Genomic DNA, 14234 nt, shown 5'->3' on the forward strand with positions numbered 1-14234 from the left:
GATAAAAATGAAGGATCAGGAGATAGTGATAGCACAGAAAATTAGATTGAATTGACCAAAAGTTTCATGTAGCAAAATTACTATTCAATGTGTCTTGGGGGGGGTTCAAGTGTGTTGGAGGCTGTGCCAGGGGCCGGCGGGGTGGTGTTGGTGGCCTGTATGTGGCCAGTGGGCTGCATGATGCTTACCCCTGCCCTCGATACACATTGGGGCAAAAAGTCCTAACTTCCCAGCTATGCAGAGGGGGTCTGAGCTGGCCAGAAAAGGGGTCTGGAGGTTGTGGTGGATACATGATGAAATTGTCGGCCCAGTGTGCTGCTGCTATGAAAATGGCAAATTCCATGTTGGGGATCATTACAAAAGGAATAAAAAACAGCAACTGCCAATATCATAGTGCCTTTATACATATCTGTGGTGTGACCACACTTGGAATACTGTGTACTGTTCTGGATACCATACCTCAAAAAGGATATTGGAAAGCTGGAAAAGGTACAGAAAATGGCAATGAAAATTATCAAGGGCTGGAGCAGCCCCCTATGAGGAAATGTTACAATGTTTGGGGCTGTTTATGTTGGAATAAAGGTGAGAAAGGGGGAAATGATAGACATGCATAAAATTATGCATTGTGTGGAGAAAGTATCTTTCTGTATAGGTTCTTAATGGATTTTTTTGTGAGTAGCAAGAACTGTTGTCCAAACAGATATATATGGTACTAGAAAGGAATTAAATTGATGAGAAAATGTTGGCCTGTGCTACAAGGTTACCACAGCTCAATACCAAATTCGAATTTTATTGCCAGCTGACCTTCAGTGAAAATATCTGGAGTTGACAAAAACAATACTACAAATTGCATTTTTATCATTTTAGTTTTAACTTTTCTACAGAGGGTAAAATTAACTTGTTAAAAATGTAACACACAAACAAAATGGGTTTAGAAATTGCATACAAATGCTTCCTTGCATAAGATACCCGTGCCAGACACATAAGATATCAATTCCTTCTAGATTCCTCTCTTCACCTAATTTTCATTATTTCATAATTGCACTTCATTTACAGTGCAGTTTCTTCTCTCCTTTTCATGTCAGCAGGGGTTCCTACATACATTTACACCTACAGTTAAGACTTTAGGTCAGGTTAGTGGGGGACATCTTTTTGATCTGAATCTTTGCTAATTTTATTTATTTATTTATTTATTTAGTACATTTCTATACCTCCCAATAGCTGAAGCGCCCTGTGCTTGTTTTAATCCCTGGCACGTGCCGGTGCATGCGGGGTGCTATTTCCCTAATTACCTGCCTAGGTGCAGCTTGTGTCGTCCAAACACAGCATGGCTTGTTTGAAAGGGAAAACACTCTCAAATAACCCATGGGCTGTTGTAAGGTTAGGCTTATTTAAGCCACAGTGGCTGGGAGCCAAAGACCTGTATTAGTTGTGCAAAAATTGTGGGAATGCCCAGTAAGATTTTTTATCTCCCCCCCCCCCCCCCGAACAGCAGACTTTTGAAAGCCTCTTCAGTTGCAAAATGGTACTGCCAGGAGCTGGGTATATTTTGTTTTTGTTTTTTTGGGAAGCAATTCCAGAGTTCCCTCTGGGTACTTGTTTTGTGGTTCTTTGGACTGATTAGGAAAATATAAAACAAGTTCTGGTGTAATTTATATTGGACCAGCCTTAAAAATAATAAACTATATATTATTAACTAAAATGCACACTGAATATTCCATGTGCAAATGGCTGGAAAGTTTTATTAAAGTAGAATACCATTGCCATAAGGAAATTCTCATTACTTTACCTTTTGATATTCTCTAAAGAATGTTAACAGACACAGATTGTATTGACAAATAGGTCTCTAGATTAACATTTTTTTCTGTTCCCCAAATTAGTATAGCACTCTCTATCAAAAACTAAATACAGCATCCTCGTGCACACTTTTGCTTAGAGATTCTCTGAGAAGGTGCCCTTGTAGAGTCCCCAGACTACTACTTAAACGTTCCTGATTTTAAAAACCTGTTGAGAAAAAAGTTGCTGGTGATGTTTTCTTTAAAGTACTATAGTTGGGTTGTCCTGGAAGCAGCAACAATGGGGATTGTTTGGGAAAAATGATTATGATCCTCCCCATTTTATTTTTAAAATTTGTGTCCATTCTATTAAATTGGATTTTGTTTTCAACATGTATTAGGTAATAGTTTGTTTTCCTCTGGACTCAGATATGTCTTCACCCCCTTTCCTCATAATACTGAATATCTGTGAAACATTAGGAGTTAAATGTTAATGTCCTTGGGTACAATCCAGTGTTTTAAGTTCTATTCTTTTCCAGTAGGGGAGAAACACAAAATCAGTAGGATTTAAATATGCTTAACTTTGCCCAGATTGTTTTTCTTATTTTTATTGTTCTCCTGTTGTGTTCCTTTGCAAAATAGCCTTTTCCACTGTCTTTTGAAAGAATCAATATCTTGAAGTTGAAATTTCTAGCTATTTAATTGTCCATCTTTCATTCTGAAAGGCTTTGATTAGCTCCAAGTAAAAATACACTGCTCAGTAATTTGGCCTTTTGTTATTAGTAGGGTGTGGTGAGTCAGACGTTATATTTGTAGAATTCACTTTGCAGACGAGTGTTTAATTATGTAAAGACCTCTTCTACTGTTCTTTCACTTGTGCCTTACTGGTTAAATTCTAGTTATTGCCTGAAAGGAAACTACGTTTTAAGGCCATCAAGTCCTATACGTTCATTGTCCTGAAACACAGTTGTGTGTTTTGCATACTATGGCACATCAGCCTTATAATATTTAAAATTGCCCACCTACTTTGTGTGAATTGCATCAAAGTATCTCTTCGATGCAAGAGATACTCGCATCCTCCATCTCTTCTGAATATATTTTATTAATTTATTAATTTATAATATTTATATACCGCTCCACATGAGAAGATTTCGGAGCGGTGAACAACACAGTAAAATAATAAAACAGCAGGTTAAAAGAGTTAAAACATTTTTTAAAAAGACAAACCCCAATAAAGTGGAATTTAACAAACCACGGCTGGTCATGCAAGGAAGCCCTCTTGAAATACCAACATCTTCAGGAGGCACCAGAAGGAACACAATGTTGGTGCCTGCCTGACCTCTAAAGGCAGGGAATTCCACAGGAAGGGGGCCACCACACTGAAGGCTCTTTTCCTGGTGGACTCCAACCAGGCCATGGGTCCATGTGGAACCACCAGGAACATGCCCTCTGATGACCTCAGTGACCAGGCACGTTGGTAAAGAAGGAGGCACTCTCTCAGGTATCCTGGTCCCAAGTTGTTTAGGGCTTTGTACACTAGTACTACAGCCTTAAACCTGTCCCGATAGTGAATAGGCAGCCAGTGCAGTTCCCTCAGCAGAGGAATTACACGCTGAAAAGGGGCATCTCCCGACAACAGCTGAGCTGCTGCATTCTGCACTAGCTCCAGCTTCCAGACCAGCCTTAAGGGTAGCCCCACATAGAGCACATTGCAGTAACCCAGTCTTGAGGTTACTAATGCCTGTACCACCGTGATCAAGCTATCCCTGTCCAGGAGAGGCCGTAGCTGGCGAACCAGCCGAACCTGGTAAAAGGCACTCCAAGTCGCCACGACCACTTGGGCTTCCAGCGACAATGATGGATCTAGGAGTACCCCCAGACTACAGACCTGATCTTTCAGAGGGAGTGCAGCCCCATCCAGAAATGGCAATGAGCCTATCTCCCAGACCCAGGAACCACTCACCCACAAGCCTTCTGTCTTGCCAGGATTCAGCTTCAGTTTATTGGCCCTCATCCAGCCCATTACTGAGTCTAGGCACTGATTCAGGACTTGCACAGCCTCTCCTGATTCAGATGTCATGGGAGATAGAGCTGCGTGTCATCAGCATACTGATGGCATTTAGCTCCAAATCCCCTAATGACCGCTCCCGCTGGCTTCATATAGATGTTAAACAACATTGGGGACAAGATGGTACCCTGCGGCATTCCATAGCTCATATACTAACCTAGGCTCTGGGTAAGCCCAAAGGGTAGATTTATTTATTGCAACCAGAAGTTCATTGTTGATGTCAAAAATAGTTTGATAAAAGAAACCAAATTTCAATGCGTTTTCTTATTCAGGGCATATTAGAAACAATTTTAGTATAATGAGTTCTGTCTTCAAAGTTCAAGGCACCGGTGTCATGCCTGAACCAGACCTGGGTCAAGATAACTCTTCAGATGAAGACCCTGACATTTTAGAGCCTAAAGACCCTGTGTGACCCCCTGACTCTAGTGATACCCCAGGCACCTCTGGCTGCTATGGGGAGTCTACACCAGGCTCTTCAGCATTGGTGGTCCCTGAGGAACCCCCTGATAGGGGCTCCTGAGGGCCATTCCTTGCCTGTGGAGTCAGAGAAGGAGGCTGCGCATCCACCCAGCCCCAGAGTGTACCAGTGTCAGAGGGTGAAGGCACAGCCCACCACTTGAACGTGAAGTGCATGCCTCAAGACCTGGAGCAAGTAGGCTTCTTGAGAGGTAAAGGCCTGCTTGAGAGCAAGGGAGATTCTGAAGCCAGGACCAGTGATTTGGTTTTTCCAGAACATTTTGAATTGGAAAATTTTCCAGTGCAAATTAGGCTAATTTGCATAGGGTCATTTGCATTTGAAAAATTTCAGTTTGCATCCGAAAATCATAGAGAAGATCTAACTTAGCATGTTTATTTTACTTGCATTTAGTAAATAATAAAGCTAAAAAAGTACCCCGTGTTAATTTTTTGTCCTAACATACTGCAAGTATCTGTTGTGAAATATTTGAGGGGGGAAATTAAAGCACACTTTACACTGTATTTTTTTCTGTAGTACCTGTAAAAAATTAAAGACAATAGCATGTACTTCCCTTCAGTTGTTAAAGAAAAAAACAAAGGTACTGAAAACTGTTAACACACTAATTCAGTTTTCCCTAACATAGTGCCTTCTAGATACGTTGGTCTGCAATTTCCAGCATCCTCCAGTCAGCATGGTGACTGCATGGGAGTTGTAGTCCAATACATCTGGGGGGCACCAGGTTGGGGAAGGCTGCACTAATTAATTTTAGCAACCAAAAGGTCTGGTCATTATATGCTGACAACCACTCATCTATTTCAACAGAGTTCAACTCTTTCCCACTAAAGTTGTTGGGGGACCTTCAGTTTCACTATCACTGTTTATTAATTCTATTTCACTCTGAGACATACATGTATTTCAGTGGCACATATGTAATCTCTCACATTCTTGTTAAGGATAATCACCTGAAAAACATTCATTTCAACTTTGAAACTGCCAAGTTTGCCTAATAATGTATTTGCAGTTGGCATGTATTCAGTGTTACTAATGAATTTATGAAATGGAAAACTTTCCCCAGAAAAATAAAGCTCTGGAAAAATTTCCACCTGACATCACTGGCCAGGACTAACAACCTGCAGATGTACCAGGGTGTGGGCTGGGGACTATATAAGCTCTCAGTTGAGACCTGCTGGTTGCTGGAACAACACCTTTATTTACTCTCAGTACCTTGCAACCTAGTTTTCTTGACCTTGCTTCTTTGGACTGATCTCTTGTGCTACTGACCCCTGGACTCCTGATAAGACTCTGTTCCTTGGATTGTACTTGATTTGGACTGCTTGGCTATGCTTGACTTTGCCTTTGCCTCAGACCCTGCTTTTAGACAGCCTTTCTTGTTGACCAGTAATATCGTGCTTCTGATCTCTCCATGCCTTCTTATGATGATACTGGTGGGCTTTAGAATAATGGGCTGTGTCCAATGTTAGTCCTACTTAGGGTAGACCCATTGAAATGAATGGGAGTTAAGTTGGTATTAAGTCCTATTCATTACATACATTGTTAGTTTCTAATGCTGCCAGGGACAAATGCTCTCAAGATTTATATAAAATCTTACTTTGTAATTCCAGCTTTCTTTCTGGAAACTTTCTGACTGTGTATATGTATTTTTCTTTTTTTAGAGCATACTCATACTAAATATATGCATAGGGTTGAATCCAGATTTAGGTATGTGCAATTAGACTGATAGAAGTAGACTTCCCTGCTGTCGCCTCCCCATGGCAGCCTCTTAAACCCCCTGAAAATGCTACATTAATGGTATATACATACCCTGTGGAACGGGGTGAGCCATGGTGCAGAGGGGGAGCGGAGATCCCCCAAAATTAGGCAGAGGCACATTTTGTGAGTGCCCGTCAGTCCACAGAAGGCAGATCCTGGATCCAACCTATGGTCTAGGAGGCATTAGCACATTGCAGAGCAGGAAGTCAAAATATTTTTTTAAAAGCCTACACCAGTCTAAACCAGCTGAAATAAAGTTCAGATACACTGATACAGGTACACCTGATCAACTTGTAAAACACCAAGCTTTTAACTGGGACAAAGCAAGGAATAGCTATTGCCTTCATGTTCTCCTTGTGAGCAGAGGCATTTGGATGGCTATTGCTGGAAAGACTGCTTGAGATGACCGATTTTGGTCTTCTCTAGCAAGGCAATTCTTGTGTTTCTATTTTCACTTGTACTGAGAGTGAAGTTTATTGATAAAAGATCCTGGTATGAACCCAAGAAATGTGTTGCTTTGCCTTTATCACATCTCTCTTGTTTCTTGGAATGTGCACACTGAATAGCAGCTCAAAGTAATAATGTTACCTTGAACTATACACTTCTTATTGAAAAATGTCACACAATTTAGCTGAAATATTTCTTTAGAAATTCCAGATTAGCCCGCAGTAATTTGCTTTTTCTTTGCATTCATCTGAGAGAAGCATTTTGTACAACATAAATGCAGAACTACTTATTAAATTCAGAACCCCCTTTCTCCCTTCTTCTTCTCCAGTCCCTTTAGTGGTTTCCTGGGAAATAATAGTCTTTCTTGACACCCTCTCTAGGATTGAAAGATCTTCCTGAGTTTCTGATGTTCAAATCCTCTATTTTGAATCAGTTACCAGGACTTGTATTTAGGAGTTCAGTTCTAGTTCAAGTTCTGAGCAACTGAATGACTTTAGGCTCAGTTCCAGTTCCCTGGGGGTGGGGGTGGAATTTGTATAAATTAGTCCTTTGATTCTGGTTTAGGGAAGATAGATTTCTCGACTGTTACCACAGCAATCAGCGTTGGTAAAGTGACCAACAGAAAACCTAGAATCAACTGTTTGATGACAAAGATCAAATTGTTTTACTGTTAAACTGGTCCACTGATCATTGAGAATATTTTACAAGAAGTTCTGAGATGCTCTCAGTTTAAGAGCAGAACAAGCCAATTTGCCTCATCAGGGAAGTAAAAGCCTCCAGAAGGCGTTGTTGTCTGGATAACATCTGACACCCATTTTCAAGCTGGTGCAACATCCAGTGTGTGCCTTGCCATATGTGATAGGCCATGTTATTAGTTGGGATACATTAAAAATTCCCAACTAGCAAACTGTTGTTCAGTGTTTTATTTTACTTTGCAAAGTATTTTTAGTTTTCAGCAGGCCACATCAGGCCTTCATTGGGGATCTGCTATCTCTGACTACCTTCCCAGCACAAAAGATGCCAGCTTTGAGAGAAATTAGGAGATTGCCACTTTATATATTCTGTGGACCATATGTACCTGTAAAGGTACCTGTCACACTGTCCCATTCATTGGCTAAAACTGCATATCACACCCAACCATGTGGCAAATACTTGCCCAGATGCCTCACATAATAATTTGTCTGAAATGCTTATGTTCAGAATCAAGTAATATATCACTTCCCACTTCCCCATGCTCTGTAGTCAGAGATTTCCATAAAACCAGAAGGAGTCCAGAGCATAAATACTGCGAAGGATGAACTTTACCAATCTTTTTGAAACAGATCATCTCACAACATACCAGTCTTTCATCCCTATCTCTTCTCGAAAACAGAGACTTCCTTTCCTCCAACCCAGAGCCTTTTATCTACATGTTTCTTGAAGAGAGGGAAGAACATGACATTTTAAGTTCCTCAAATCTGTGGTGCTTCACTCTAAAGGGAATTCCTACCTGTTCATCTAAACGTGTTCAGTTTTCAAGGAGATTGTTTATTTTTTTTAGCAGTAGTGATATTTTGACTGCAAATTAGTGTTTGCCAGATTTCCCCCGTAAAGCATATAAGAACAAAATTAACTATCTTCCATTAGTTAGTTCAGTCTGTATAACTTTGTTCTTTATTCAGGGCAAGTTACAGGTGTGTGCTCTTATACTTGCAGTGGTGTTCTTTACATGCTGAGAGATCAGCTGTGTGGAAAGAAAATCCCTTTGTTTAAATCAGTTATTGCCTCTCATAAAATATGGAGTATTGAAATATCTTCTCTGATGCTACTTCTCTTGTAGATGGAGAGGTCAACTCAGGCAGTGGTTCTGAATATAGGCCATGCAATAAATTATCTTTACTGCCCTTATGCTCCTTCAGAAGCAGAGGTAACTCGCATTTGGAAACTATTTGCTCTTGGAAACGGTTTTTTCTTCAACTAGCTCTTGATTTGAAATAATGATTTCAGGTTCATAGCATTAATCAGCAATTAATTCATTAGATTCAAATTATGAAATCTGACTCTCACTGGAACTGTTGTGGATTGTGTTTAATGACAAGGCACAGTTTCAAGCAAAGCTTTACTTCTACAATGTGAAAAAATGATGGCGTTCAGACTTTTCAGAATGTAATTAATACAAGGTAAACATTTTTGTTTATTGGGTTGTTTCACTTAGAATTTTGCTAATCAAGTCTGGTTCCTGTGCTGGTATCAGAGCTGGGGCTGAAGCTTTAGTCAAGGAGTAATCCAAAAGGCAAGCCATTGGTTTTAACCAAAAAAAAAAATATCTGTATGTCAAAGTAAGCACTAGTACAGATAGCTGGGTTGGTAAGCAAATATGAAGACTAGGCAGGCAGCAGCTCAGGCTTTACCATAATGCTCAGATTTGAGCCAGGTTGGAATCTGGGAATGTATAGGAAACATGGAACCTGTTGTTTGCTTGGGTCACCTGACAAACTGCTGAATCAGCCTAGTCATGTCTAGACAGCATGCAACAATACCTCCTTCAGACCACCTGCTTGGCAGTACCCAAGAGCAGTAGATAACAGTCTCATGATACCGTTGGCTTCTTCTGTCAAAGTGTGATGGTGGTACCATGGTGTAAGGTGCTGCAGTCTGGCTTCCCTGGGGCCTTATGCTGGGAGAAATCCCATTGCTGTGCCAGTTGAGCTTCACAAACCATGGTATGGTATTGGTGTTACAAGAAAACATCACAACAGAAATGTTTGTGTTGTGCAACTTGTGAAGGCATGTTCTTGATGGGTTTGAGAGTCCTTGTCTGCCATGGCATATGGGGATGGAGATGAATTCTTATATTTAGCAGTAACAGTCATGCTCATTATGTGGTCCGGGATGGTGTTGTACACAGGGCTGGCTTTAGGGATGGATGAGCTGGATGCTCACCAAGGGCACCAAACTGAAAGGAGTACTGAGCTGAGCTTGTTGACTCAATGTTTGTTGAGTGTACTGTCTTCAGTGAGCTAGGGTTGATGAAAGCATTAAGCATCTTTAATCTTTTTTACTACATTCTACAATTAATATGGATACTAACTATAAAAATGAACTTTTATCACTTAGCTTTAAAGAATGTTCCTTTTTCAATTTCCAGTTTAATGTCTTTCGTTCCACTCCTGCCCCACCCCCACCCCCAGCGGCAGCAAAGTATGGTGCACCCCCCTGAAAAAATAGTGAGTCCCCCCCACCCTGGCTTTCAGGAGCTTGAATTCATCCCGTACCCCAAGGATCGTGCAAACAATCAGCTCAGGTGGTATTCATCCCAGCCCTAATTGTAATTGTTTATCTAAATTTGGTGCATACTGAATATTAGAATTTGGATCAGATGGTATAACAATAGATTATGATTACATCACTTGTGCAATATAAAATATTGCTTTGATTGGATGTGGAAATATATTGTTGTTTAGGTAGGCACAGGCAACATATTTGTAAATACTGTGTTTGAAACAATATGTGTATTGTTGAGTTGTGAGCCCTCAGAAGAGCACTGATCAGCATCTTTTGTTTGGAAATGCATGTAGACTGTCCCATAATTTCATTTAGCTTCTTATTTTCCTTATTTATATTTGTAGAGTTATTCTTTGCTGTATTAGTCATTGGCACACATTTATTGTATAAGCCAAAAGGAATATCACATCAAAAATACTCATCACTAGAAAATAAAAAAAAAAATGTGTGCTATACAGTATGGACCTGGGCCCCAGATTCGTCCAACATACCTACAAAATTTGCTCTGATTTTCTTTGCTGTTAGTGCAAACATTAATACTCTATAGGTAGCTGCCACATCCAGGTATGACAGCAAATAACTGTTTCTACATCTGAGGCAGAAAATAGAGATTTCTCCCAGCTTTAGGCCCCCCTTACCATGTTCAAGGGCAGAAATGGCAGTTTGTATCATAAAGAGTTTCTGTCTTCTGGGCAGATAACAATGACATGGAAGTCTGTGAGGGAGCAATTTGCACAGTGCTGGTTGACCAAAGTATGGAATCTTGCCCTGGTAGAGAAGCTTACAAAACAGCTTAATGTACAAAGAGAACTTTTGTTAACAGACAACTTTTATGCAATTTGGCACCCATTTATAGGCTATGCTCTGCATAATGGAGCAGATTTAAGGCCACCAGTGTGCAGTGGCAACCTTTGGAAAAATCTCTTGGGATGAGCTGGTCCTGTCCCAAATCCCCCCGACTACAACAAAGCTTGTATGTTGTATGGCAATAAACCTTTTGCACACGATGGCTTTGGAGATATCATAACATCTCTCATGGTGGAGTGTTGTACTAGAGTTTTAGGTTATTATATTTTGTCATGTTGAAAAAACTTAAAAATAAAAAAAACCAGAAACAAACTTGGAGAATGGGAATTAAATGTGGTTCAGTGTAGGCAAGTCTAAAGTGATGCATGTTGGGGCAAAAAATCCCGACCACATATACGCTGATGGGATCCAAGCTGGTGGTGACTGACCAAGAAAGACATCTTGGCGTTGTGGGCAGCTCAATGAAGATATCAACCCAGGGTGTGGTTGCTGTGAAAGATGCTAATTCCATGTAGGGCGTAATTAGGAGAGGAATCTAAAATAAAACTGCTAGTATCATAATGTCCTTATACAAATGTATTATGCGGCCACACTTGGAATCCTGTGTACAGTTTTGGTCACCTCACCTAAAAAAGGGATATTGTAGAGTTGGAAAATGTGCAGAAAAGGGCAACCAAAATAATCAAACAGCTGGAACAACTCTATGAGGAAAGGTTATAACATCTGGGACTGTTTAGTTTAGAAAAAAGGTGAGTATGGGGAGACATAATACAGGTGTGCAAAACTATGCATGGGGGTAGAGAAAGTGGATAGGGAGACATTTTTCTCCCTCTCTAATAATACTAAAACCTGGGATCATCCGATGAAGCTGATTGGTGGTAGGTTCGGGACAGTTAAAAGGAAGCACTTCTTCACACAGGACAACATAGCTAAACTATGGTATTCGCTATCACAAGATGTGGTGATGCCCACCAATTTGGACGGCTTTAAAAGGGGATTAGACAAATTCCTGGAGGAAAAGCCTATCAATGGCTACTAGTCATGGGAAACACAAGTGGGATGGTGCTGTTGCTCTCATGTCCTGTTGTGGGTTTCCCACAGGCAGCTGGTTAGCTGCTGTGTGAACAGAATGTTGAACTAGGTAGACCCTTGGTTTGAGCCAGCATGGATCTTCTTCCACTACAGCTGAAGGTATCACATAGAAAGGCAACTCAGTAAATGCATGACGTTGTGCCAGGAGAATCAGATCATCCAAATATTTAGCTTGCTTGCTTGCTTGCTTGCTTGCTTATTTATTTATTTATTTAATTTCTTAATTGCCCATCTGACTGGTCACCCAGCCACTCTGGGCGATGTACAATTTAAAACAGTAAAATTATACATTAAAACATTATTTAAAAATACCCTAACTCACCCCAAATGCCTGCCTGAATAACCATGTTTTCAGTGCGTGGCGGAAGCTCATTAAAGAGGAGGCATGGCAGAGTTCCCTAAGGAGGGAGTTCCACAGAGTGGGGGCCAGCACAGAGAAGGGCCTCTCCCTTGTCCTCACCAGCCTAGCTGTCCTGGCTGATGGGACAGAGAGAAGGCCGTCCGAGGCTGGTCTTGTTAAGCGGCCTGTCTGGTGTTGCTGGAGGCACTCCTTGAGATAGGCTGGGCTGGAACTGCATAGGGTTTTAAAGGTCAAAACCAACACCTTGAATTTGGCCCGGAAAACAACTGGTAACCAGTGCAACTCCTTCAGTACCGGAGTGATGTGATCACGTCAGCAGCTGCCTTTAATCAACCAGCTGTAGATTCCGAACCATCTTCAAGGGTAACCTCACGTAGAGCACATTACAGTAGTCTAGACGAAAGGAGACCAGGGCATGTACTACCAATGGGAGCAGATGGTTGGGAAGGTACGGACGCAGCCGCCGTATTAGATGGCATTGGTACAACGCTGTCCGGCTCACGGCTGACATCTCCCCCAGGCTGCAGACCTGATCTTTCAAGGGTAGCCATACCCCATTCAACACCAGGTCAACATCCCCCAACCTCATATTGTCTCCCACCAGAAGTACCTCGGTCTTGTCAGGGTTCAGCTTCAGCTTATTCCTCCCCATCCAGCCATTCACCGTGTCCAGACATTTGGACAGGGATTCCATGGCCAACCCTGGTGAAGATTTGAATGAGATGTATAGCTGCGTGTCATCCACATATTGATGACACTGCACCCCAAACCTCCTGATGATAGCCCCCAGTAGCTTCACATAGATGTTAAATAGTATCAGGGAGAGGATGGAACCCTGTAAGCGGCCACAGGTCTGACACCTCCTCTTTCAGTGCTACCCTCTGGTACCTGCCGGAGAGGAAGGACCGGAACCACCGTAATACAATGTCTCCAATGCCCATCCTCTCCAGGTAGTCCAAGAGAATACCGTGGTCAACGGTATCAAAAGCCGCTGAGAGGTTGAGGAGAACAAGGAAGCAGCATTCACCCCTATCCAAAGCCCTCCTCATATCATCCACCAAAGCGACCAAGGCCGTTTCTGTCCCATGCCCAGGCCTGAAGCCCGATTGAAATGGATTATTATGGGCCCTTCTAAACTGAGCGAACCATTTTATGATATTTAAGGTTTGAACTGTTCTGACATCATGAAGAGCATCCCCAGCAAATATCTTTTGGCTGATATTTCTCTTGCTCACCTGTTCCATATCACCCCCCCCCCCATTACAAAGGCTTTCAGGGAGTTAAACAATTGCAGTCATATTACCTTTGTCTGTATACTAGTGTATGCCACCATTACTAGCCACTGGGTTGGAAGGGCCAAGATCCTTTTATGAAATCTCAGCAGGCAACAATGGATTTTTGCGGTACTAAAGGGGCAGCCAACCTCCATCAGCAGCAGACTGGTCTCGAGTTTTATACCATCATATATAAAATGGTATAAAACACATCTACACCACGTTGCGTTAATACTGTGTCTGTAAAGTTAATATTCAAAATGTCAAAACCATTTAAAGATTTTGAAATAATCAAATACCTTGTTGATAAGTATTCCACTGGGTGTGTGTTGTTCTTGTTTGTTTTGGTATCAAGACAAATGATACAGCAATGACTGTCTCCCAACAGATCTGAAGAGGGAAGCCAGTATCTGTCACATGCTGAAACATCCTCATATTGTTGAACTTTTGGAGACCTACAGTTCTGATGGAATGCTATATATGGTTTTCGAATTGTAAGTTTTATATTCTTTGCTTATTGTGCACAAATGGTGAACAACATACAGTTAAATTTAACAGAAATGGACAAACAAGTTGATTTAGGCTGCTGATTAACTTTTGTTCATAATATTTAAATAATATTGAATAATACCAAGCAGTTCTTTAAGAATTGCTCAGAGTATATATAATAAAATATTTTGAGGGAAATGAAGTTGGGTTAGTATATAGACCAGTAAGCATACTACACACACTTTCTGGCAAAACTTACTGGAGTGTTTTTCTACAGGTTTCTATAGTTTATCTTTGAAGGAACACTGGGCTCATATTTGCAATCTTTACTAGAGTAGAAGAAGAGACAAAACAAAGTACTTCTTCAAACAGCACATAGTAAACTATGGAATTTGTTTCCACAAGATGTTATGATGGCTGCCAACGTAGA

The 14234-nt window shown here is 41.1% G+C and overlaps 1 protein-coding gene across 3 annotated transcripts in view; it reads left to right on the forward strand.

The window, feature by feature from the left end:
- The window catches only part of CASK (calcium/calmodulin dependent serine protein kinase), a 205989-nt gene that overhangs the window by 62784 nt on the left and 128971 nt on the right, over positions 1–14234 (forward strand). For all 3 annotated transcript variants that reach the window (XM_084843897.1, XM_084843899.1, XM_084843898.1), the window contains exon 3: positions 13704–13809. In XM_084843897.1, coding sequence (XP_084700023.1) covers positions 13704–13809 — 106 coding nt within the window. The remainder of the gene's footprint in view (positions 1–13703; positions 13810–14234) is intronic.

The sequence above is a fragment of the Heloderma suspectum genome, chromosome 3, assembly GCF_057233095.1.
Source record: "Heloderma suspectum isolate Gila_16-S chromosome 3, 16-S_ref, whole genome shotgun sequence".
Taxonomy (NCBI): Eukaryota; Metazoa; Chordata; class Lepidosauria; order Squamata; family Helodermatidae; genus Heloderma; species Heloderma suspectum.